Source organism: Phaenicophaeus curvirostris, chromosome 12, assembly GCF_032191515.1.
Source record: "Phaenicophaeus curvirostris isolate KB17595 chromosome 12, BPBGC_Pcur_1.0, whole genome shotgun sequence".
In the NCBI taxonomy this organism is placed as follows: domain Eukaryota; kingdom Metazoa; phylum Chordata; class Aves; order Cuculiformes; family Cuculidae; genus Phaenicophaeus; species Phaenicophaeus curvirostris.
The window spans coordinates 20,037,630-20,059,895 of record NC_091403.1 but is presented as its reverse complement, the minus strand read 5'-3'; the positions used below and the strand labels follow the sequence as shown (position 1 = coordinate 20,059,895).

The following is a 22,266-nucleotide window of genomic DNA, read 5'->3' as shown; positions in this document are numbered from 1 at the left end:
CCGTGAGGGGACCTCCCAGGGGCCGCGCTCCGAGCTCCCCCCTTGCTTGGAAGGGTGGGGGGAACCGCAGGTCTGTCCTGCCCCAGCCCCCTCTGCAGATGGGGTGAATTTTTCCCAAAAATGGTGATTCCTGGGAAAAAATCTAATAAAAAGAGATGCCCTCACCTCTCTCCTGGCTTCACCAAATTCCCAGGAACGCTGCGGCGCGGCCAGAGTCGAGCTGGTCAGAGAGGTGTCCCTGGCGTCGTCTTCTTGGGGGGGGCTTGAGGTGGTGGGAGGTGGCAGCGATTGCTCCAAAGAACCAACCAAGGTGACGATTTTGACAAAATAAGTTTATTTCGCTTCGTTTCTGCTGAAACCTCACATTTTACTTTTTTTTTTTTTTTTTTTTGGCTGGAAAAAAAAAACCAAACCAAGACTCCCCCCACCCCCACCCCAAACTGAAAACACCAAGTACTGCATCTCTCTGCCCTCTCCCGGAGGCGACCGAGAGGCTCGTTGGAGCAGCTCGATGCCCCCTGGGCCGGGGGAGCCCCCGCAGCCCTCCCCAAACTCCCGCTCTGCATCCCCCACCCCGGCCACGACTCGGCCCCCAAAACTTGAGCCCTTGGGCCCTCAGATCGGCCCCCCGAAACTGAGCCCTCTAGGAAACACTCACAGCTCTTAAGACCCAAGGTTTAACCTCCTTAATTTCTGCTTCCTTTTCTTCTTCTTTCTTGTTTTTTGTTTTTTTGTGTTTTGTGGTTTTTTTTTTTAAATTAATTTATTTATAGATATATTTAAAAAAAGCAATAGTCCTTTGGTCCCTAAACTCTAAGGAATGATATGACTCTGAAACAAGTAATCCTATGTCCCTGTGCCAGTGACGGGCAGGGGAAGCACGCGTCCCACCGCCCTGCTCCATGGGATATATATATATTTATACTTATTTATATATCTCTTCTATAAGTCCAACATCCTCTGATCCTTTTGTGTTTGTTTTTGTTTTTTTTTCCCAACGTGAGGAAAAAGAAAATCTTGCCATTTTCCTTTTTTTTCCAAACAAGCATCCTCCAGGTGAAGCGCCCGAGGCTGGTCCCGTCCCACCGGCTTTGGTTTAAGAATCCGTTTGGAGCCTCTTTTCCTCATTTCTCCTGGGAAATCAGTAGCAGCAAATGAGTGCTTTTAAAAAAAACCAACAAAGGTAGATCGTATCCCGGCCGCCCAGGGCCATCGTCCTTTCTCCTGGCGAGGGATTCCGTGAGTCCTGGCAAGCCGCCGCTGGCAAACGTCAGCCCCGGCACCGCAGCGCTCTCCTCCTTCCTTGCCTTCCTCATTCTCGCATTCCCGTTAAGTAACGAACAAGACTGGTTTGGAAAAAACTCAAAACAGAAAAGCTACAACCAGAATGGCTCTCTTCTTTGCCATCTGCTCCATCACCTCCTCCTCTTCTTCCTCCTCCTCCTCTTCCTCCTCCGGGATGTGTTGCAAAGAAAGTTACGGGTTTGGATACTGCACTTGGGGAAGGGGAAAGTCATCAGACACCACGGGACGCCCGACCTGCGGAACAGCGGAGGGGCGGTTAGTCCGTGTCCTGGGGGACGGACGAAGGATGGAGAGAGGGACAGAGGGCAGCATCCAAACCCCAGTTTGAAACACAGACACTGACAGGCCCAAGCACACAGACCTCCGCACGCACTCAAGGATATTTTTGGAGGGTGCCCTGGGGCATCGCAGGAGTGCGGCAGGGCCAGGCCTCCCCACGCCCCCTCACCTCTCCGCAGGGCCAGGGTGAGCAGGGGTCAGTAGGGTCTGTTGGCATCTTTCGGCCGCTTTAGCTGGACTTTTAGCCTCTTCATGCCGATCTGGAAGCCGTTCATGGCCTGAATGGCTGCCTGAGCGCTCGTCGGATTGTCAAAACTGACAAAACCTGGGGACGAGGGACAGGGTGACAGAGGAGTTTGTCAACTGAGGTACGGAAATCCAGCGGGATGCTCCTGCAGGCAGCCTCGAGTGGAGGCCCAGACTGGGAGAGGGGCATCATGGGGGAACAATGCAGCAGCAGTGATGGGCTGATGGCACCTTTGGGGACACCATGGCCTGCAGGGACATTGAGGGGACACAGTCTGCAAGGACACTGTGGTAAAAGGGTTCACAGTGACACTGGGGTGGTCTGCGGGGACACTAAGGTGATGGGATTTGGGGTTGACAAGGTCTATCAAAGTGATGGGGACCGCAGCGACACTGAGGTGATGGGGTCTGTGGGCTTATGGGACAGTATGTGCAGAGACATCGAGGTGATGTGACCTCCAAAGACACTGGGGTGACAGGGTCTGTGGGGACACCAGTGTGAGAAGATGTGAGGGGACACCAAGGTGATGGGGTCTGCTAGGACCCTGGGGGATGTAAGCAGGTCCCCACTGACACCAGGGTGACAAGGTCTGGGGCCAGCAAGGTAACAAGAGATACAGGGATCCCGTGGTGACAGGTCTGCAGGCCAGAGCATGCTGGTGGCACTCGGATGCATGAGCAGTGGCCAGCTCTTCCCAGCAGGCACATGGGCAGCTGGGCTGGGGACATGGGGAGAGCAGGAGGAAATGTCCTGTCCTGGAAAGCCACACGGCTCCAGCACGAGTGGGTGCTGTCCGAGCCAGACCCCAGAGCTGAGATGTCAGGGGGAAGACCAATTCCCAAGCTGGGATGTCAGGGAGAGCTGGAACTCCATGCTGGGACCCTGGGGAGAGCTTGATCCCCAAGTAGGGGATGTTGGGGAGCGCCCAACCCCCGAGCTGTTACATCAGGGAGAGCGAGACCTCTAAGTTGGGATGTCAGGGAGAGCAGAGCTGGAATGACAGGAAGAACCTGATCCCTGAGCTGGGACGTTGCAGAGAGACGCACACTGGGACTTACCAAAGCATTTACTCTGGTTGGTGGCACGGTCCACAAAGACTTTGGCAGAGATGACATTGCCAAAAGGCAAAAACATCTGTGTGAGCTCTGCATCCCCGAACTCCTGGGGCAGGTGATAAATAAACAGGTTACAGCCCTCGGGACCTGGGTGACACACAAAAGACAGCCACACGTCAGCCGCAAGGCGGGGGTCACCCCAGGGTGGTGCGAGGAGCCACTGGCGCTGCAGCGGGCTGCCCCCCAAAACTCCTCACCTTCTCGCTGCTGCTGCGGGATGATGGGTGCTTGCTGGGGGAAGGCTTGGCTGATGGGTGCGTAGGCAGTGGGATACGCTGCTGGAAGAGAGAAACATGGAGCTGAGACCCTGGCACACGCCCCAGCTCCGGGAAGGGCTGGGGACAGGGATTTCCCCCGCTGCCACCCCATGATGCTGGTGTCCCTCCTGCCCTGGGGTTGCTGGCTCTGCCCTTCCCACCCCTGCTGGCACGGCCCAAGGCTCCCAGCATGCCAGGGATGCAGGAGCAGCTTTCCAAGGAGGGACGTTGGTGGTAGCGGTAATACGGCCTCAAGGTTGAGGGAAGTTGGCACTTTGGTTGAAAAAAACAATTGGGGATCCAAAACTTGACGGTCTGTTGAAAATAATTCTTAATTAAATGACTGCCAGTCTTGACGTACTTCCGTGGGATGCTTTGACTCTCTTCTCTGTGCACCCCATCACCCCGTCCATTGGATTCAGCCACGCAACAAACATCCAGGGATTTCTGATGTCTTGGTGCTTCCAGGGCCATCTCTACCAGCAGGCTGGTAGGATCAGCAGGATCTGGCACGGAGCTGGCTCTCTACCACTGCCCAAACCTCACCCCCTCTCCTGGGTACCACTGCCGGCTCTCCCCGACACAGTTATCTCAGTCTGGTGGCCATTAAAACTCACTTTCCTCCACCCAAGTTTTGCGTGGAGGATTGAGCCAGCAGCACAGCCGTGTTGCTGGGGATGAGGGGATGGTGCTCTGTGTCAGCATCACCCCCATCGCTGCACTCAACGCATCACCACGTTAATCCATGCCCGAGCACACTGCCCTAACCCCGTGGTTCAAGCCCAGCCGTTCCCCAAGGCAATGCTCACCCCCCAAAAATAAGGGTGAGGAGCAAAGAGGAGAGAGAGAGAAGTGCAAAGCAAAGTTTGAGACCTGCATAGTGCTGCATGCCTGCATAGGCTTGCTGGAGGGGATCTGCCACCGTGGGGCTTTGAGCTGGGAAGAGAAAAGAAGGGAGAAAGAAGAGAGAATAAGCAAGAGAAAGCCAGGGACGAGCAGCTCCCGTGAGAGAGGGCTCTTGGCCGAGCACCACCGCGGAGGGGCAGAGCATTTGTAGGAGCCAAGAACATCGCCTTGCTCACAAAGGTGGCGATGCCACGGGAGGAGGAGGAGTTTCAGTGGGCACTGCTGCACAGCTCGCTCATCCGGCATGTTCCCGGGGTGGGGAGCACCTCTGGGAACCTGCCACGTGAGCCAAGCGTGTGTCCCCAGCCTGGGGACACGGCGGCAGGGCCTGTGAGGAGAGTCACCTGGGTAGGGGTGGATGCCGTTGGTGTAGATGGTCTCCGAGGTGGGCTGCCCGTTGGTCTGCGGCGGCAGCGGGCTGAAGCCATTCACCCCGATCGGCGTGGCGATGCTGGGCACGGGCGCCGTGCTGATGCCGGGAGGGGTGCTGGTACCTGCAAAAAGGAGGGGTGAGCACTGGCAGCCGCCCCTCAGGATGCCGAGCAGGATGGGGGGCAAACGGAGGGGGGTTGTACCTGAAGAAGGGGTGAGGGGGGTGGCCACCAGCCCGCTGACATTGAAGGCGGCCATCTGCTGCATCTGAGCGGCGGCGATGGCAGCCATGGGGTTCAGGCAGGTCCCCTGCGCAGCCGCCATCAGGGCTGCCTGCTGCTGCATGATCTTAAGGAAAGACACGGGGGGAAAAGGGGAAAGCAAGTGAGAGGCAAAGAGAAGGAGGGAGCAGGGGAGGAAAAATTAGCATTCCCCTCTTTGCATCCACACACAGGTCCTTGGAGGAATAAATGCCACCCGCTGTGGGACCCAGGGACAGGAGGGGGTCGAGGTGATGCTAGAAAAGGTGACACGTGGGAGGGCTGCCCCCTACATCCACACCACCCTCGCCTCGGGCAATGATCCCTTCTGTTGTGCCCCTAAATGGGGGTACAGCAACCCTGATGGGCACCCGCTCACGCTGGCACTGGTAGGCTCCCCTGCAGGCTTTCACAGGCAAAAGCAACCCCCCCTAACCACAAGGGTCCCCAAAAACCCCCAGGTCCCGGCCGGCGCCAGCTCCTACCGCTTGCGTATAGGCCCCATAGGCGCCAAACTGGATGGTCATGGGGTTGAAGATGCCCAGCTGCCCCGCCATCTGATGCATCCGCCGCAGGGTCCTCTCCTTATCCGTGTCTGCAAACTTCACCACCAGGCTGGATGAGGCGCCCTGAGACAGGGGGAAGATGGGGCTGATGGTGGGGGCCCAGCCAAGCCCTCAGAACGTCTCCCGCCCCGAGGAGAGACTCGCTGGCTCACAATAGCTGCAGCATCCTCAGCCCTGGGGATGCTGCCCGGCTTGGCAGCAGCAACCGGCAATCAATGTGTGGTTTAATTATAGCCAGCTTTTCTCCCTGGCGGCGGCTCCCTGACCTCTGTTCTGTTTTCCCCTGTCCTTGTTCACAACTTTGACCTTTGGCGTTAATTAAACAGCCCCTTTCCCCCACACAAAGGGAATCAGCCCCGCGCACCCACCCCCAGGGCTCAGCGCCCAGGCAAGGATGAACCTGGGGGTGATCTGGCCAACAAATTGCCAATCTGTAGGATTTTGATCCAATTAGACAGAGGATCAAATTAGCTGGTGATTGGATTATGCAGGCAGCACGGGGTCGAACGGGGTAGGGTGACAGCCTGGCACTTACCGGCATGGTTTGGCTGCCATGCAGGCTGTTGATGGCAGCCTGCGCCTCAGCGTGGCTGCTGTATTTCACAAAGGCACAACCTAAGGGCAGAGAGGGGACATGGGAGAGGTTGGATTCATCTGCTGAGGGAGCCAGCGCTGCCCAGCCAGCAGCTTCCAGTGGACCACAGTGTGCTCACCCATCTTCCCCAAGCGCACCTTTGCTGGCTCCATCAGGCCCTCGGAGGATGGTGCACTCCTCAATCTGGCCAAAGGGCTCAAAGAGACGTCGGACATCATCCTCGCTCTGCTGCTTCCCCAGCATGCCCACAAAAAGCTTCCTGTCTTCTAAAAACAAAACCAAGCCCGTTGGAGAGCGGCATATCACTCGCTATCCCGTCCCCTCATCCCTGCGTGCAGAGGGGAAGGAGCAGGGTAACATCAGTGCCTAGGAGGGAGCGATGCTGATCCAGCAGGGAAGAAGCAGGGTTTATCACCTCCATCCTACAAAACGCTTAGGGTGGGGAAACTCCTGCAGGGATATTGCTGAGGGTTGAAGCCGAGAAAAGTCGGCTCCTGTTTCAAGGATCAGAGCTGGGGCTTCTCCCAGGGATGGAAGAGCTGGCTCCCCGGCACTGATGTGGGATGTGGCTGGGAAACAAAGAGAGCCCGCAAAACACCAACGATTGCCTTCATATGATTGACTCACAGAATAACCCACAGCCTCCGGCCGTGCCCAGGGGACATAAATAACCCAAACACGAGAGAAGGGAGAGTAAATAATGAGAATTTCATTATTATTACCAGCATCTGTCTTGCGCGGCCACACACTCCCGCAGCGCGCTAATGGCATTTGACAAAGAAAATAAGGTGCCCTGTCAAGAGCGTTGCCGGGGAAATAAATAAATAATGGCAGGAGACGATTAATGCTCTGTCCGTTAAGGTACCAGGAAAATTAGTTAAGGGAATAGGACTCGTGTGTTGTCTAGTTAAACATAAACCATCTCCCGGTGAAGGCAGCCGGGGGGAGCGGGATTGGCAGCTGAGCATCGCCTCCTGGGCGAGGGGGCCAGAGCCAGGCGCCCAAGCTCACCCATCGATTTTTAATCCTTCACCAATTACGCTCGGTAAGTGGGTAATTTATTTGCTGGGTCCCTCCGGGATGTGCCAGGACCAGCTTGCGGCGTGTTTAATAACGTGTTTTGAAGAGGGGTATCTTTAGCGCAGCTGTCCTGCCGAGGGCACGCAGCCCCATGTGAGCATCCCACACACCCAAGCACACCCGCGCGCCCAGCACTCGCTCGTGGCTCCAGGAATATCGAGGGTTTGATCCAATTCCTGCTGGTTTACCCCAATTATCGACTCTGCTTGGAAATGCCACAGCCCCACGAGCTGCCAGCTCCAATGGAGAATCTAGGGGGTGGCTGTGCCCATTCAAGAGGGGTTTTTGGGACACATGTGGCTGACTCCTTCACGCCGACTCTGCCAGGGTCCCCGCAGGCAGCTCTGGGCAGGTAATTAAGTTGTGTGATAGACAAAGGGGCTGTCGAAGCGTGGCTGGGTAGTGCTCTGCCCGGGCGCTCATGCTGTGACATCAGGATGTTGACAGCGACACGTCAGGACGTTCTCCCCAGCCAAGACCATATTTACTCTCACTCAGGTTTGGATGCCACTGGCAAAGGTAGCTCCTTTTGTGGGTTTCTCTGCAAACCAACCTCCCCGTAGCAGACCCTGTGATGCCACCACGTCCCTTGTCACCCCTCAGGAGACTCCGTACACCCCTGCGAGGCAACCAGAGAAGGGGGGACCTACCTCCTCGGCCCTCGCTGTCGGCCGGCTTCACTTGGATGGGGCGGTTCATCTGCAACACACAAGTGGAAATGAGCGGTCAGCGGCCGGGCCGGGCCCTCTCCCAAACCTTTTCCATGGGAAGTAGCAGGATTTGGCTCCAGCCTGGTGCCGGGAGCCAGGAAACGGTGAGGGAACTGCAAGAATAGAGGGAACCGCAGGCAGAGGGCAATGCTACGGCCCCGCAGACAGGTACCCAGCGCTGCAAGTGCCCGCCAGGCCACCAGTGCCAGCCTTGGCCGCCTGCCTGCTTTCCTCGACTGCAAAGGACTGCAGAGGCGGCAGCAGTGCCCGGCTGGCCCCAGCCCCTCCGGCAGCATCGCCACTGCCCTCCTTTTCCTGATTCTCACTGGATTTCGGCCTCCCCCTGTGTGCTGCCGCCGCGTGTATGTGCAAGGGTGACACGTGTGCAGGGGGACACGCCGGGATGGCGCTCACGTCCCTGGCCCACTGCCCCATGGAGCCGTTTTTTTTCTCCTCTCTCGCTCTCCTTTTTCCCCCTCTTTTAGCTGAAAAATGCTACAATTACAGCTGTTTCCATGGCAACAAGCATGCTTCCCCCGCGATGCTGCAGAGCCTGAGCCATGTGCTCGATGGGGTCGTCACGGCAACGGCGAGATGTCACGCATGATGGGGCGGGTGTGCGCGCACACGCACAAGGCTCAAGCACGCAGAGGGACAGCCGCGCACACACGTGCCGCTGTCGCACATACGCAGGTGTGTACCCCCACCCCAGGCTTCCCCCCACGCACCCTCCGAGAGGGTCCCCAAACAGGGGACCAAACAGACAGCACCAGCTCCCCCCTCCCTGCCCCCGGGTGAGGAAGAGGATGGTTAAGGAAGACGAGGAGGGAGGTTTCCACAGCAACCGCCTCGTCTCCAGGGAAACGCAGAGAAAAATGTCAGCGAAGAGCTGGGGATGCTCCAGGGAAGGGACCGGGTCCCCGGGAGCCGTGTGGTGGCATTGAAGGATGTGGGGTCACCCAGCTGCTCTCGCATCACCCACTGTGTCATCGGCCCCCAAACATCCACCCCATCCCCTGCACCGGGGCAGGATCCGCTCAGCCCAGACCTGTGGGACCAACATCCTACTGCCCCCCATCTCCCTGCCATGGCAAGGAGGAGGGAGCCCTACCTGGGGGGCTGACGCCCTCCGCTGCCCCACCAGCCCCATTTACCAAGCGCGATGGCCTTTGATGGAATAAATTTCCCGTGCCCGCTGCTGTACGCTTAATGTAATAAACCCAGCGAGTATGATTTAGAATAACATTTACAGAGCCGCAGAGTGTCATTTTGATGTGTCTCCCGTCTCCGCTCGCCGGTTATTAAACTGTATTGATTCTCTGGGAGCGGCTGATGTTTATAAATGTCAGGCCTTGGGGACTGGCTAACCTACCCCAGGGCTGCCGCACCGTGCAGGGCAGAAACCACCCTGGCCCGTGGACACCCCCCAAGGGGGCGTTTGGCACCCCTGGCATCGCCCTGTGCCCACACCGGGGTGCTTGGTGAACCCCTCCACAGGCAGACGAAGTGGGCACCCAGACCTCCCCTCGTGTCTGCCTGTCTGGCATCCTGTCCGTCTGTCCCCACGGCACCCCAGCACCGTGCTCCTCTCCCACACAGTTGCCCAGCCACACGCCGCTGCCCAACGGTCCTCCATCCATCCTCCAGCACCCAAACAACCACCCAGCCATCTCCCCCAGCTCCTAACACCCATCCATCTGTTCACCCATCCCTGACACCCACAGAGCCACCCATCCACTCATTTCTCCCCAAATTCATCCATCTATTCAACCATCCATATCCCCAACACCCATCCATCCATGTAGCATCCTTACACCTGCCCATCCTTCTCCCATCTCCTTTCCACCTACCTTTCCACCCCCTTAGCACCCACCCCTCTACCTCCACAGCACCCACACGCCCATCTACCCATCTACCCATCTACCCATGCATCCCCCACCTCCCACACCCACCCTTGCACACCCCAAGGACACGCTGATGCGCACAGCAGACCCTGTCTGGGGTGCCCCAGCACCCATTTGTCACCGTCACCACCCATGGGTGCCCCACAGACCCCCGGCTACAGCCCCTCACAGCCAGATCCCCATTGTGCTACCACTCAAGGGGTCACCACCAATTGCTAAACGACTGCCTGACCCCTCCGGGTGCCGTCACCCACCCAAATTCAGAGTCCCCCATCAGCTGAGGAGAGCCAGTCCACAGTGAATCACTGCTGAGGGACTTGCCCCACGGGACAGGGTCACTTCTGCCCCTCGCTCCTTCCTCAGCATCACCCTCCTCCCCCTCCTTGCACCCAACAGTGCTGGAGGATCCAGCCACCATGCCTCTCAATGAGCCAAGACGGAGGTGCTGGGTGACACTGGAGCAGAAGGCGCCTGTGTCACCCTGGGGGTCCCCAGGAAGGCGACACCCAGCACAGGGGGCCAGGCACTCAGGGTAAAGGCATCCAACCTCCAGGGGAACAACCTGCCAAAGCCCAGGGTGTCCCCCTGCTGCGAGGAGACGCGGCCGGCCTGGGGACAGTCGCACAACCCCGCACAGCCTCACGACCATCCTAGCACACCCCTACAAACAACCTCACACCCCGACAGCCGCACTCCTGCTCCTGCACACCCCCACGCACACCCCCACGCAGCATCCTCCATGCACACCCACCCACCCAGCCGCCCGCTTGCCTCAGCACCCCCTGCACAACCAGACACCTTCACAGCCGCACGCTTGCGCCCACGCAGCCCCACGCACAACCGCCCACGAAACCCCTACGCACGCACCTCCTGAGCACCCACCCACCCACCCAGCACCTTCCTCGCCGCTGTGGCCCCCACACAACCACGGCCACGCGCGTGTGGCTGCACAGCCGGCACCACTGTCCCTGCCAGGCAGGGACACAGCACCCTGTGCCTCAGTTTCCCCACTGTGGCAGCGGGACCCACAGTAGGAGCCCCAGCAGCCCTCTGTGGACACACAGACAGCAGCCTGGCCGGCCATGGCTCCCCTCCAGCAGCACCAACACCCCATCACCCACGCACACCCGGCCAGCCCCCTGCACCGGGCACCCACAACACAGGAGCCCACGCAACACCCACGCTCTCTCTGCCCCCCGTTCACACCTGGGGTGCACGCACACACACACACACACACGTGCACACACTTACACACCCAGAGCCCACCCACAGACACCCACACGGCACCATCAGCACCTGCCGACACACACACAGCAGCCAGGGGTGTCAAGGCGCCCTCCCCACCAACACATCTCGCACACACACCAGGGGCAAAACTGTATCCCTGCCAACACACGCACACGCCCCCCCTGCACCTTCTGTGGGCACAACACCCCCCGTGCACACCTGCCATCACAGACGCACAGCACCAACACACACACACACAAACCCAGGGTGGTAAAACACCCCTCCCCGACAACACACAACCCCATCCCTGGGTGCAGATACACCCTTCTCAACAACACTGCCACCCACACGCAGCATCTCTGCGCGCTGGCACCCCCTGCTCACCAGCACCCACATCCAGCATCCCTGCGAGCAGATACACCCTCCTCATCAACACACACACACGCTCACAACCCCCATCCCTGCGTGCAGACACACTCTCATCGTCAGCAACTGCCCCGCCTACACACACCCCACCCCTAGGTGTTGATACCCCCTGTTCACCCACACCCTCACCCCCTGGGTGCAGACACCCCCTGCTCACCAACACCCACACCCCAAACCCTGGGTGCAGATACCCCCTGTTCACCCACACCCCCAAAACCTGGGGGTAGATACCTGCTGTTCACCAACACCCACACCCCAAACCCTGGGTGTAGACACGCTCTGCTCACTAACACCCCAAACCCTGGGTGCAGATACCCCCTGCTCACCCACACCCCCAAAACCTGGGGGTAGATACCTGCTGTTCACCAACACCCACACCCCAAACCCTGGGTGCAGATACCCCCTGCTCACCCACACCCCAAACCCTGGGTGCAGATACCCCCTGCTCACCCACACCCCCAAATTCTGGGTGCAGATACCTGCTGTTCACCAACATCCACACCCCAAACCCTGGGTGCAGACACCCCCTGCTCACCAACAGCCATGCCCAGCATCCCCGGGGTGCAGACACCCCCTGCTCACCGACGTATACGCCCCCAAACCCCAGGTACGGATATCCCCTGCTCACCAACACCCCCACGCAGCATCCCCGGGTGCAGACACCCCCTACTCACCAACACCCACCCCCCCCAAACCCCGGGTATAGACACCCCCTGCTCACCAACACCCACCCCCCCCCAAACCCCGGGTATAGACACCCCCTGCTCACCGACACCCACACCCCAAACCCCGGGTGCAGCCACCCCCATCACCCCCCCGGGTGCAGCCCCCCCCTCGCCCCCCGTCCCCCCGCGGAGCCGCTCCCTCCCGTGTCTCGGCGGAGACAAAGGCGGGGCCGTACCTCGATGCAGAGGATCTTGGAGCCGGCGGGCACCCAGAGCACGGGCGGCCGCGGCCCCGGCGCCGGCACCTGCGGCAGCTGCATCGCTCGGCTCCGCCCGGCCCGGCCCGGCTCGGCTCGTCCGGCCCGGAGGGGCTGCGTGCGGCGCGGGGGGCGGGACGGCAGGGGCGGGGCTGGGCCCGGGGAGCGGCGAGGGGGGAGCGGGGCACGGGGTATGGGGGAGCATCCTATGGGGGGAGCATCCTATGGGGGAGCGGGGTATGGGGAGCATCCTATGGGGGGAGCATCCTATGGGGGAGCATCCTATGGGGGAGCATCCTATGGGGGAGCATCCTATGGGGGAGCGGGGTATAGGGAACATCATACAGGGGAGCACGGTATAGGGAGCATCATCACTACGGGGGGAGCATCCTATGGGGAGCATCCTATGGGGGAGCAGGGTATGGGGGAGCAGGGTGTGGGGAGCATCCTATGGGGGGAGCATCCTATGGGGGAGCGGGGTATGGGGAACATCATACAGGGGAGCACGGTATAGGGAGCATCATCACTACGGGGGGAGCATCCTATGGGGGAGCGGGGTATGGGGAGCATCGTATAGGGGAGCAGGGTATGGGGAGCATCACTATGGGGGGAGCATCGTATGGAGGAGCAGGGTATGGGGAGCATCCTATGGGGGGAGCATCCTATGGGGGAGCGGGGTATAGGGAACATCATACAGGGGAGCACGGTATAGGGAGCATCATCACTACGGGGGGAGCATCCTATGGGGAAGCAGGGTATGGGAAGCATTCTATGGGGGAGCATCCTATGGGGGAGCATCCTATGGGGGAGAAGGGTATGGGGGAGCAGGGTATGGGGAGCATCCTATGGGGGGAGCATCCTATGGGGGAGCATCCTATGGGGGAGCATCCTATGGGGGAGCGGGGTATGGGGAGCATCGTATGGGGGAGAAGGGTATGGGGAGCATCGTATAGGGGAGCAGGGTATGGGGAGCATCACTATGGGGGGAACATCGTATGGAGGAGCAGGGTATGGGGAGCATTGTATGGGGAGCATCGTATGGGGGAGAAGGGTATGGGGGAGCATCACTATGGGGGGAGCATCCTATGGGGGAGCGGGGTATGGGGAGAGCATCCTATGGGGGAGTGGGGTATGGGGAGCATCGTATGGGGGAGAAGGGTATGGGGAGCATCGTACAGGGGAGCAGGGTATGGGGAGCATCGTATGGGGAGAAGGGTATGGGGAGCATCGTATAGGGGAGCAGGGTATGGGGAGCATTGTATGGGGAGCATCATATGGGGGAGAAGGGTATGGGGAGCATCACTATGGGGGGAGCATCGTATGGGGGAGCGGGGTATGGGGAGAGCATCATATAGGGGACAAGGGTATAGGGAGCAGGGTATGGGGGAGCATTGTATGGGGAGCATCACTATGGGGGGAATATCATATGGGGGAGCATCATATGGGGGAGCAGGGTATGGGGAACATCATATAGGGGAGCAGGGTATAGGAAGCATCACTATGCGGGGAGCATCCTATGGGGGAGCAGGGTATGGGGAACATCATATAGGGGAGCAGGGTATGGGGGGAGCATCATATGGGGAGCATCCTATGGGGGAGCATCCTATGGGGGAGCAGGGTATGGGGAGCATTGTATAGGGGAGCAGGGTATAGGGAGCATCACTATGGGAGAGCAGGGTATGGGGAGCATCATATAGGGGAGCAGGGTATGGGGGAGCAGGGTATGGGGGAGCATCGTATGGGGAGCATCACTATGGGGGGAGCATCATATGGGGGAGCATCGTATAGGGGAGAAGGGTATAGGGAGCATCACTATGGGGGGAGCATCGTATGGGGGAGCAGGGTGTGAGGGCAGCATTGCTGTGGAGGGAGCATCGTATTGGGGGAGCACCATATGTGGGGAGCAGAGTATGGGGTTGAGCAGGAGTGTGGGGGCTGAGCATCGCTATGGGGTAAGCATTGCTATAGAGGGTGCACAAGTATGGGGGTGGAGCACAGCTATAGGGTAAGCATGGCTATAGGGTGTGCACAGGTACTGGGGGTGTGATCATGGCTATAGGGGGTGTGAGCACAGCTATAGGGGAGAGCGTGGCTGTAGGGTGTGCACAACTATAGAGGATGCACGGCTATAGAGTGCACTGCTACAGGGTGTGAGCACGGCTATAAGGGGTGGAGAGCTATAGGTGTGTGAGCATGGCTGTAGGGGTTTCAAGGACAGCTATAGGTGTGAGCACAGCTATGGGGGCTGTACATAGCTACAGGGGGTGTGAGCACGGCTTTAGGGGTGAGCACAAGGCACAGAAGGGCATGCACAGACACCTGGGGCGTGTTTATAAACACAGACAGATGTGCAGAGGCACACGGCAGTGTAAACACAAGTAAAGAGGTGTGTGTGCAGCTGCACAGGGTGCCCGAGCAGAGGAGGGTGTGCGCAGGAGTGCGAGGAGGAGCAGACAGGTGTGCGCAAGCACAGGGGTGTGAGCAGAAGCACAGGGGTGTGCACACACTGACTCCTGCCCAGCTGCCCACACGGGTGCTGCGTGCGCACCCGCACAGAGGTGCACACAGACATCTGCCCACGCAGGGGGGGTGCCTGCACACCCACGTGCAAGCGTGTGCTCACACACGCAGCCATCCGCTCCCCCCAAGCGGAGGGGCAGGGCGAGAGTGAGCAGGTACAGCCAGGGGAGGAGCAGCCGTGCACCTCGCACATGCGTGTACACATGTCGATGCGTGTGATGAGAAGGGGATACAGGCAAGCCCGTGACCTGCGGGCAGGCGTGACACCAGGCGAGGTGGACACCAGCCCAAAGTGGGCTGTTAACTCTTAAACCTGCTGATATCCAGCAACACCGGCGAGAGCGCGGCTCAGGAAGCCGTGTCCCCACAAACCACATGCCCCTCCATCAGCTCCATACACCCGAGGCAGGGATTGATCTTTACAGGCCCCGGCGCTCTCCCCAGCCAACCAGCGGCCCTATTGATTTTTATTTAGGAGAATAATTAAATATTTATTTTCACTTTGTTAAGCTTGGGAGGTCGGAGCCCACAGAAAGCACAACAGCACATGGGCGGCAAAGAAAATCAATGGCTTGGTTTGCAGCCTCTGGAAGCGGCTCCTACACCCACACCCTGGGTAAGTGTGGCTGTCACCCACCTCTGCTCCCCCTGACCCCCCGGTGTCACTTACCCCTGGCAGCGTCTTCTGCTCATGCAGGGCACTCTGCGCCTTCAGCGCCGAGTCGCGGGCGCAGTAGGTGAGGAAGGCACAGCCTGCAGAGATGGGGATATGGGGTCAATGTCCAGCCTGGCAACACTGCAAAGTCCCAGGCACACAAAGAGCTTTTAGCGTGGCTAATATGGCATTGGGGTGCCTCCACATCCTGGCACCCAGCAGCCTGGTTCTCTGGCACCCTGTACTCTGGCACCCTGGCATCCTGGCACCCAGCACCTTGGCACTCCGATATCCAGCACCCTGTTATCCTGGCACTCTGACATGCAGCACTGCGGCACCCTGGTATCAGCCTCCTGGCACCATAGCATCCAACAGCCTGGCACCTTGGTACTCTGGCATCCAGCATCCCGATACGTTGGTACCCTGGCACCCCAACACCCTGGCACTGGGGCATCTAGCAACTTGGCATCCTGACATCCAGCACACCAGCACCTCAGCACCCTGGCATCTTGGCATCCAGGTACCCTGGCCCTCTGACATCCAGCACCATGGCACCCAGCACTTCGGCATCCTGGCATCAAGGACTCTGGCTTCCAGCACGCTGGCACCATGGCATCCAACACCCTGGCTCCCAACACTCTGGCACGGATATCCAGCACCCAGCACCCTGGCGGGCGCAGAGCCAAAGCTAAGCCCCCAAACGGGCTGGGAGATCTCAATACAAAAGAGATGGAGCAGCAGGATGAAGGAAGGAGCGAGGCAAGAGCAGGCAGCGAGGCTGGCAGCTGGCAGGCAGCAGCGCTCTGTCCCCAGGCTCCGGAAAAAGCTGCAGCCGAAGCCCTCAGGAAAGCAGATCTCCAGGCGTCGAGGCCGCGCATCCCAGCTCGCCGCCACGCTACTGTCGGCCCCAAGCATCCTGCTCGGGATGAGACTCGCGTGGTGAAGGCGCTCCAGTTCCTCCAACATCGTGGCGCTTCGTGAATCGGGAATCCGCCTGGGGCGAGGTTCTCCCACGCTGACTCACGCTGCCGAGCTGCTCGCTCGCCTGGAGCTGGCACCGAGGGAGCCCCGGGGACCGGGTCTGGTCCTCTCCCCTCCGTCTCTCCCGTTCCTGCGGGAGCATCCCAGGTCCCCCGGCTGCTGCTGCGCGCTCCCTCCCTGAGGGCTCCCCCCCCAATTTGCTGGGGTCACATCCAAAAGCGTCTGAAAGTGATATTAAAACAGCAGCAAAACAGTTTCCCTTCAACAAAGTAAATATTTAATGAATAAAATTGACATTGATGCATTTTTAATATTGGCACAATTAAATCCGCCAGCTGATTAAGTATTAATAACTCTTAATAAGTACAATCAGCACGCCTGGGAGGCGAGGGAGCGCAGCAGCGGGGCGGGGGAACGCTGAGGGACGTCCGTCTTGTTGGGGACAAGATGCTGGGGACATCGGCCCTCGCGGGGAGCAAGGAGAGGTTCCCCCCAGGCAGAGAGCAGCCCTGCTGCGGGCGGCAGGGGGAGGTCAGCGCAGCGGCTCGCCGCAGGCCCGCTGCCATTTCCAGTGTTTACCATCCGTAATCAAGTCGGCTTCCTCCTCGCCACTCTTTTTTCCCCCTTTTTTATTTTCCCTACAGGCGACGCCGTGGATGGTGCCGGGGCGTTCCGGAGGAGTTCAGAGGGCTGGGGTGGGAGCAAACCCACTCCTGAGGCTTGCTGGGAGGAAGGATGTCGTTTGAATTAGAGGAGCGTCTGCAGTTAAATCACACGTCTGGGCCGCAGCAGTTGAAGGCCGGGCTGAAGGCAGCGCTGAGGGGCTCGGTGAGGTGCAAAAGTTCTGGGCCCCTCACCACAAGAAGGATGTTGAGGCTCTGGAGCGAGTCCAGAGAAGAGCAACGAAGCTGGTGAGGGGGCTGGAGAACAGGCCTTATGAGGAGCGGCTGAGAGAGCTGGGGGTGTTTAGCCTGGAGAAGAGGAGGCTGAGGGGAGACCTCATTGCTCTCTCCAACTCCCTGAAAGGAGGTTGTGGAGAGGAGGGAGCTGGGCTCTTCTCCCAAGTGATGGGACAGGACGAGAGGGAATGGCCTCAAGCTCCACCAGGGGAGATTTAGGCTGGACATTAGGAAAAAATTCTTCACAGAAAGGGTCATTGGGCACTGGCAGAGGCTGCCCAGGGAGGGGGTTGAGTCCCCTTCCCTGGAGGGGTTTAAGGGACGGGTGGACGAGGTGCTGAGGGACATGGTTTAGTGTTTGATAGGAATGGTTGGACTCGATGATCTGGTGGGTCTCTTCCAACCTGGTTATTCTATGATTCTATGATTCTATGAAATCCCACCGTTTGGAGCACGCGAGCAACTTGGAAGGCACCTTGAGACATTTTGGAGGCCGTGGTGCTGAGAACGATGGAGTCCGGGTGGCTGCCCCACGGGCAAAGAGCACTGACACGGTGGCATCCACAAGCACCAAGTTTTGGCTTACAGAAAGTCCCAGTGAAGCGAGCCCTGCCCATGGCACAGGGGCTCGGTGACAGCATGCAGAGGAGCATGCGATCCAGTCCCAGTGACACCCTGGGGTGCCCTGATCCTCCTCCGGCGCCACGGCCCCCCATCTTATGGGTGGGGGGTTCCATAAAGACCTTGGTGGTGCACCGGTGAGGCCTCAGCACAGCGCTGCTCGGCGTACCAGGTGTTCTGCACCCTGTGCTGGAATGCCAGCTGAGCCTGCAGTGACCCTGGTCCTGCTGGACCTCGGGGCAGCTGGTCTTGACCACCTGGCAGAGGGCTGAGCCACGGCGCAGGCAGGGAGCCACCAGGAGGGTGCCCCTATCCATAGTGGATACCTGTATCTCAGGTGGGCGCCTCCATTCCAGGGGTGCTCCAGCTCCAGGAGTGCTCAAAACTCACGTGAGTGCCTCACGCGAGATAGGTGCCCCCAAGCCAAGCCAGCACCCCAAACACTGTTGGGGTGCTCCCAAGCCAGACAGCAGCTCCCAGCCCCAGGTTATTGCCCCCACCTCAGGTGGGTTTCTCCACCACAGGCTCCACCTGCGACTGCTGTCTCCACCTCAGGGGCACCCCAGTCTTAGAGGTGCCCCACCTTAGATGCAGCCCACCTCAGGTGTACCCCACTTCAGGGGTGATCCATACCAGAATGTCCCATATCAGGGTGCCCCCGCAACAGTGGTGCCCCACACCAGTGTGACCCATACTGAGAAGCCCCATAGTGCGGCACCTCCACCTCAGGGGTACCCCATACCAGGGTGCCCCACTTCAGGGGTGTCCCCAACTCAGGGGTACCTTCAAATCGGGGCACCTCACCTCATGGATACCTCCAGATCAAGCATACCTCCACCTCAGGGGAAACTCAACACAGAGGTGCCCAAGTACCCACCTCAGCGATGTCCCACCTGAGGTGTACCCCCTCCTCAGTGCACCCTAAATTCAGTGCACGCCCACCTCAGGGGCACCCCTTCCTCAAAGCACCCCCCCTCAGGGGGTAACCAGACCTCGGGGTAACCAGACCTCAGGGTACCCCCACCTCAGGGCAGCCCCATCTCAATGCACTCCCACACCAGAGCACCCCCACCTCAGTATCCCCCCCGGCTTAGTGCACCCCCACCTCAGGGGTACCCATCCTGCAGGGGCACCCCCACCTAAGTGCACCCTAGCTTCAGTGCACGCCCACCTCAGGGGCACGACCATGTCAGAGCACTCCCACCTCAGGGGCACCCCCTCCTCAGCGGCACTCGCTCCTCAATGCACCTTAACCTCAGTGTACCCCCACCTCAGGGGCACCCCCATATCTCAGGGGCACCCCCACCTCAGTGCACCCTAACTTCAGTGCACCCCCACCTCAGGGGCGCCCCTGCCTCAATGCACCCCCCCATCAGTGCACTCACCCTCAGGGGTAACCATGCCTTAGGGTACCCCCAACTCAATGCAACTCCACCTAAAGGCACCCCCACCTCGCAGCACCCCCTCCTCAATGCACCGCCACCTCAGGCCACCCACAACTCGAGGCACCCCCACCTCAAGGCACCCCCTCCTCAATGCATTCTCTCTTCAATGCATCCCCTCCTCAATGCACCCCCATCTTGGAGCACCCTAACCTCAATGCACCCCCATATTAGAGCACCATAACCTCAATGCACCCCCATATTAGAGCACCCTCATCTCAGAGCATCCTAACCTCAGTGCACCCCTCCTCAGGCACCCCCCTCCTCAGAGCACCCCCTCCTCAGAGCTCCCACACCTCAGAGCACCCCACCTCAATGCACCCCTCCTCAATGCATCCTAATCTCAATGTACCCCCATCTCAGAGCACCCCCTCCTCAATGCACCCTAACCTCAATGCACCCCCAGCTCAGAGCAACCCCACCTCAGAGCAACCCCACCTCAGAGCACACACACCTCAATGCACCCCCTCCTCAGGCCACCCCCTCCTCAGAGCACCCCCTCCTCAATGCACCCCCACCTCAGAGCACCTTAACCTCAATGCACTCCCCCTCCTCAGAGCACCCGTCCTCAAAGCATCCCCACCTCAAGGCACCCCCTCCTCAGAGCACCCCTATCTTAAAGCACCCCCACCTCAGAGCACCCCCACCTCAAGGCACCCCCTCCTCAGGCACCCCCTCTTCAGGCACCTGCTCCTCAGAGCACCCCTCCTCAGGCACCCCTACCTTAAGGCACCCCCTCCTCAGAGCATCCCCATCTTAAAGCACCCCCTCCTCAGGACACCCCCTCCTCAGGACACCCCCTCCTCAGGCACCCCTACCTCAAGGGACCCCCTCCTCAAGGCACCCCCTCCTCAGAGCACCCTACCCTCAATGCACCCCCACATCAGAGCACCCCTCCTTAAAGCACACCCACCTCAAGGCACCCCCTCCTCTGGGCACCCCTCCTTAAAGCACCCCCAACCTCAGGCACCCCCTCCTCAGAGCACCCTCACCCCAGAGCACCCCCATCTTAACGCACCCCCTCCTCAGGACACCCCCTCCTCAGGCACCCCTACCTCAACGCACCCCCACCCCAGAGCACCCCCTTCTTAATGCACCCCCCCCTCAAGGCATCCCCTCCTCAGAGCATCCCCATCTTAGTGCACCCCCTCCTCAAGGTACCCCCTTCGCAGAGCACCCTATCCTCAATGCACCCCCACATCAGAGCACCCCTCCTCAAAGCACCCCCTCCTCAGAGCATCCCCATCTTAATGCACCCCCTCGTCAGGGCACCCCCTCCTCAGAGCACCCCTCCTTAAAGCATCCCCACCTCAACGCACCCCCTCCTCAGGCACCCCTACCTCAAGGTACCCCCTCCTCTGGGCACCCCCTCCTCAGAGCACCCCCATCTTAACGCATTCTCTCCTCAGGACACCCCCTCCTCTGGGCACCCCCTCCTCAGAGCACCCTATCCTCAATGCACCCCCACATCAGAGAACCCGTCCTCAAGGCACCCCCTCCTCAGGGCACCCCCTCCTCAGACCACCCCCATCTTAATGCACTCCCTCCTCAGGACACCCCCTCCTCAAGGCACCCCCTCCTCAGAGCATCCCCATCTTAACGCACCCCCTCCTCAGGGCGCCCCTACCTCAAGGCACCCCCTCCTCAGGGCACCCCCTCCTCAGAGCACACACACCTCAATGCACTCCCCCTCCTCAGAGCACCCATCCTCAAAGCATCCCCACCTCAACGCACCCCCTCCTCAGAGCATCCCCATCTTAAAGCACCCCCTCCTCAGAGCACCCCCACCCCAGAGCACCCCCACCTTAATGCACCCCCTCAGACACCCCTACCTCAAGGCACCCCTTCCTCAGAGCATCCCCATCTTAAAGCACCCCCTCGTCAGGGCACCCCCACCCCAGAACACCCCCTCCTCAAGGCACCCCCTCCTCAGGGCACCCCCTCCTCAGGCACCCCTCCTCAGGGCACCCCCTCCTCAGAGCATCCCCATCTTAACGCACCCCCTCCTCAGGCCCCCCTACCTCACGGCCCCCCCCGCACCTTTGTGCATGCCGGTGAAGCGGTCCTTGAGCACGGTGAGCTCGTAGATGCGGCCGAACTCCTCGAAGAGCGGCTTGAGGTCGCTCTCCTCCAGGTTGCGCGGGATCTGCCCCACGAACAGCTTGATGGCGTCGTGGTCCTTCATGGCGATGGCGCCGGGCGCGCGGCTCAGCCCGTTCACCCGGCCGCTGTTCGCGGTGCTGAACGCCGCCCCCGCCTCCGCCACGCCGCTGCCCGCCGCGGCCATGGCCCCGCGCTCCGCCGCCGCTGCGGGAGGCGCCGCCGCCCCGCCCCGCCCCGCCCCGCCCGGACCCGCTCGGAGCCGCTCGGAGCCGCTCGGAGCCGCTCGGGGCTCGGCCCGGGCCGCTCCCCCCACCACCCACAACCACCCCCCCCTCCCAACCCCCACCCCGCCCCCCTCGGCTCCCCCCCTCCCCCCGCTCCCGCGCGCCGGCCCGCGCGCTGGTGACGTCACCCGCCGGCCCCGGCCGCGCGCGCCGCATTTGCATAACGGGAGAGCGGCGGGTGATGGCGGCGGCGCGGGGAGAGGGCCCCGAGCACCAGGGCCCCCGGCCCCAGCGGCGGCACCCCTGGAACCCCTGATAGACCCCGTCCCCATCGCTCCTGGAGCCCCTGATAGCCCCTCCTTCCATCACCCCAGAACCTCTGATAGCCCCCGCTTCCGTCACCCCATAACCCCTGACAGCCCCCGCTTCCATCACCCCATAACCCCTGATAGCCCCTGCTTCCATCACCCCATAACCCCGATAGCCCCTGCTTCCATCACCCCATAACCCCGATAGCCCCTGCTTCCGTCACCCCATAACCCCTTATAGCCCCTGCTTCCATCACCCCATAACCCCTGATAGCCCCTGCTTCCGTCACCCCATAACCCCTTATAGCCCCTGCTTCCATCACCCCATAACCTCTGACAGCC

At 60.3% G+C, this 22,266-nt stretch overlaps 2 protein-coding genes across 7 annotated transcripts in view; both read right to left on the bottom strand.

The window, feature by feature from the left end:
- Positions 1–22,266, bottom strand: part of PKM (pyruvate kinase M1/2) — a 74,007-nt gene that overhangs the window by 31,980 nt on the left and 19,761 nt on the right. The window lies entirely within an intron of this gene.
- Positions 523–21,620, bottom strand: CELF6 (CUGBP Elav-like family member 6). 6 transcript variants are annotated; one of them, XM_069866649.1, is made up of 13 exons: positions 21,330–21,620; positions 15,362–15,444; positions 7,633–7,681; positions 6,040–6,168; positions 5,843–5,922; positions 5,227–5,370; positions 4,685–4,829; positions 4,454–4,603; positions 4,077–4,139; positions 3,144–3,224; positions 2,890–3,033; positions 1,754–1,909; positions 523–1,539 (listed from the first exon to the last, which is right to left on the bottom strand). In XM_069866649.1, exons 1-12 carry the CDS (start codon positions 21,574–21,576, stop codon positions 1,782–1,784), a joined length of 1,443 nt encoding a protein of 480 aa, XP_069722750.1. In that variant the 5' UTR covers positions 21,577–21,620; the 3' UTR covers positions 523–1,539; positions 1,754–1,781. The 6 variants fall into 6 exon arrangements, with proteins under 6 accessions (XP_069722750.1, XP_069722752.1, XP_069722751.1 ...); XM_069866651.1 differs by having other exon boundaries at positions 3,144–3,221; XM_069866650.1 differs by having other exon boundaries at positions 6,040–6,165.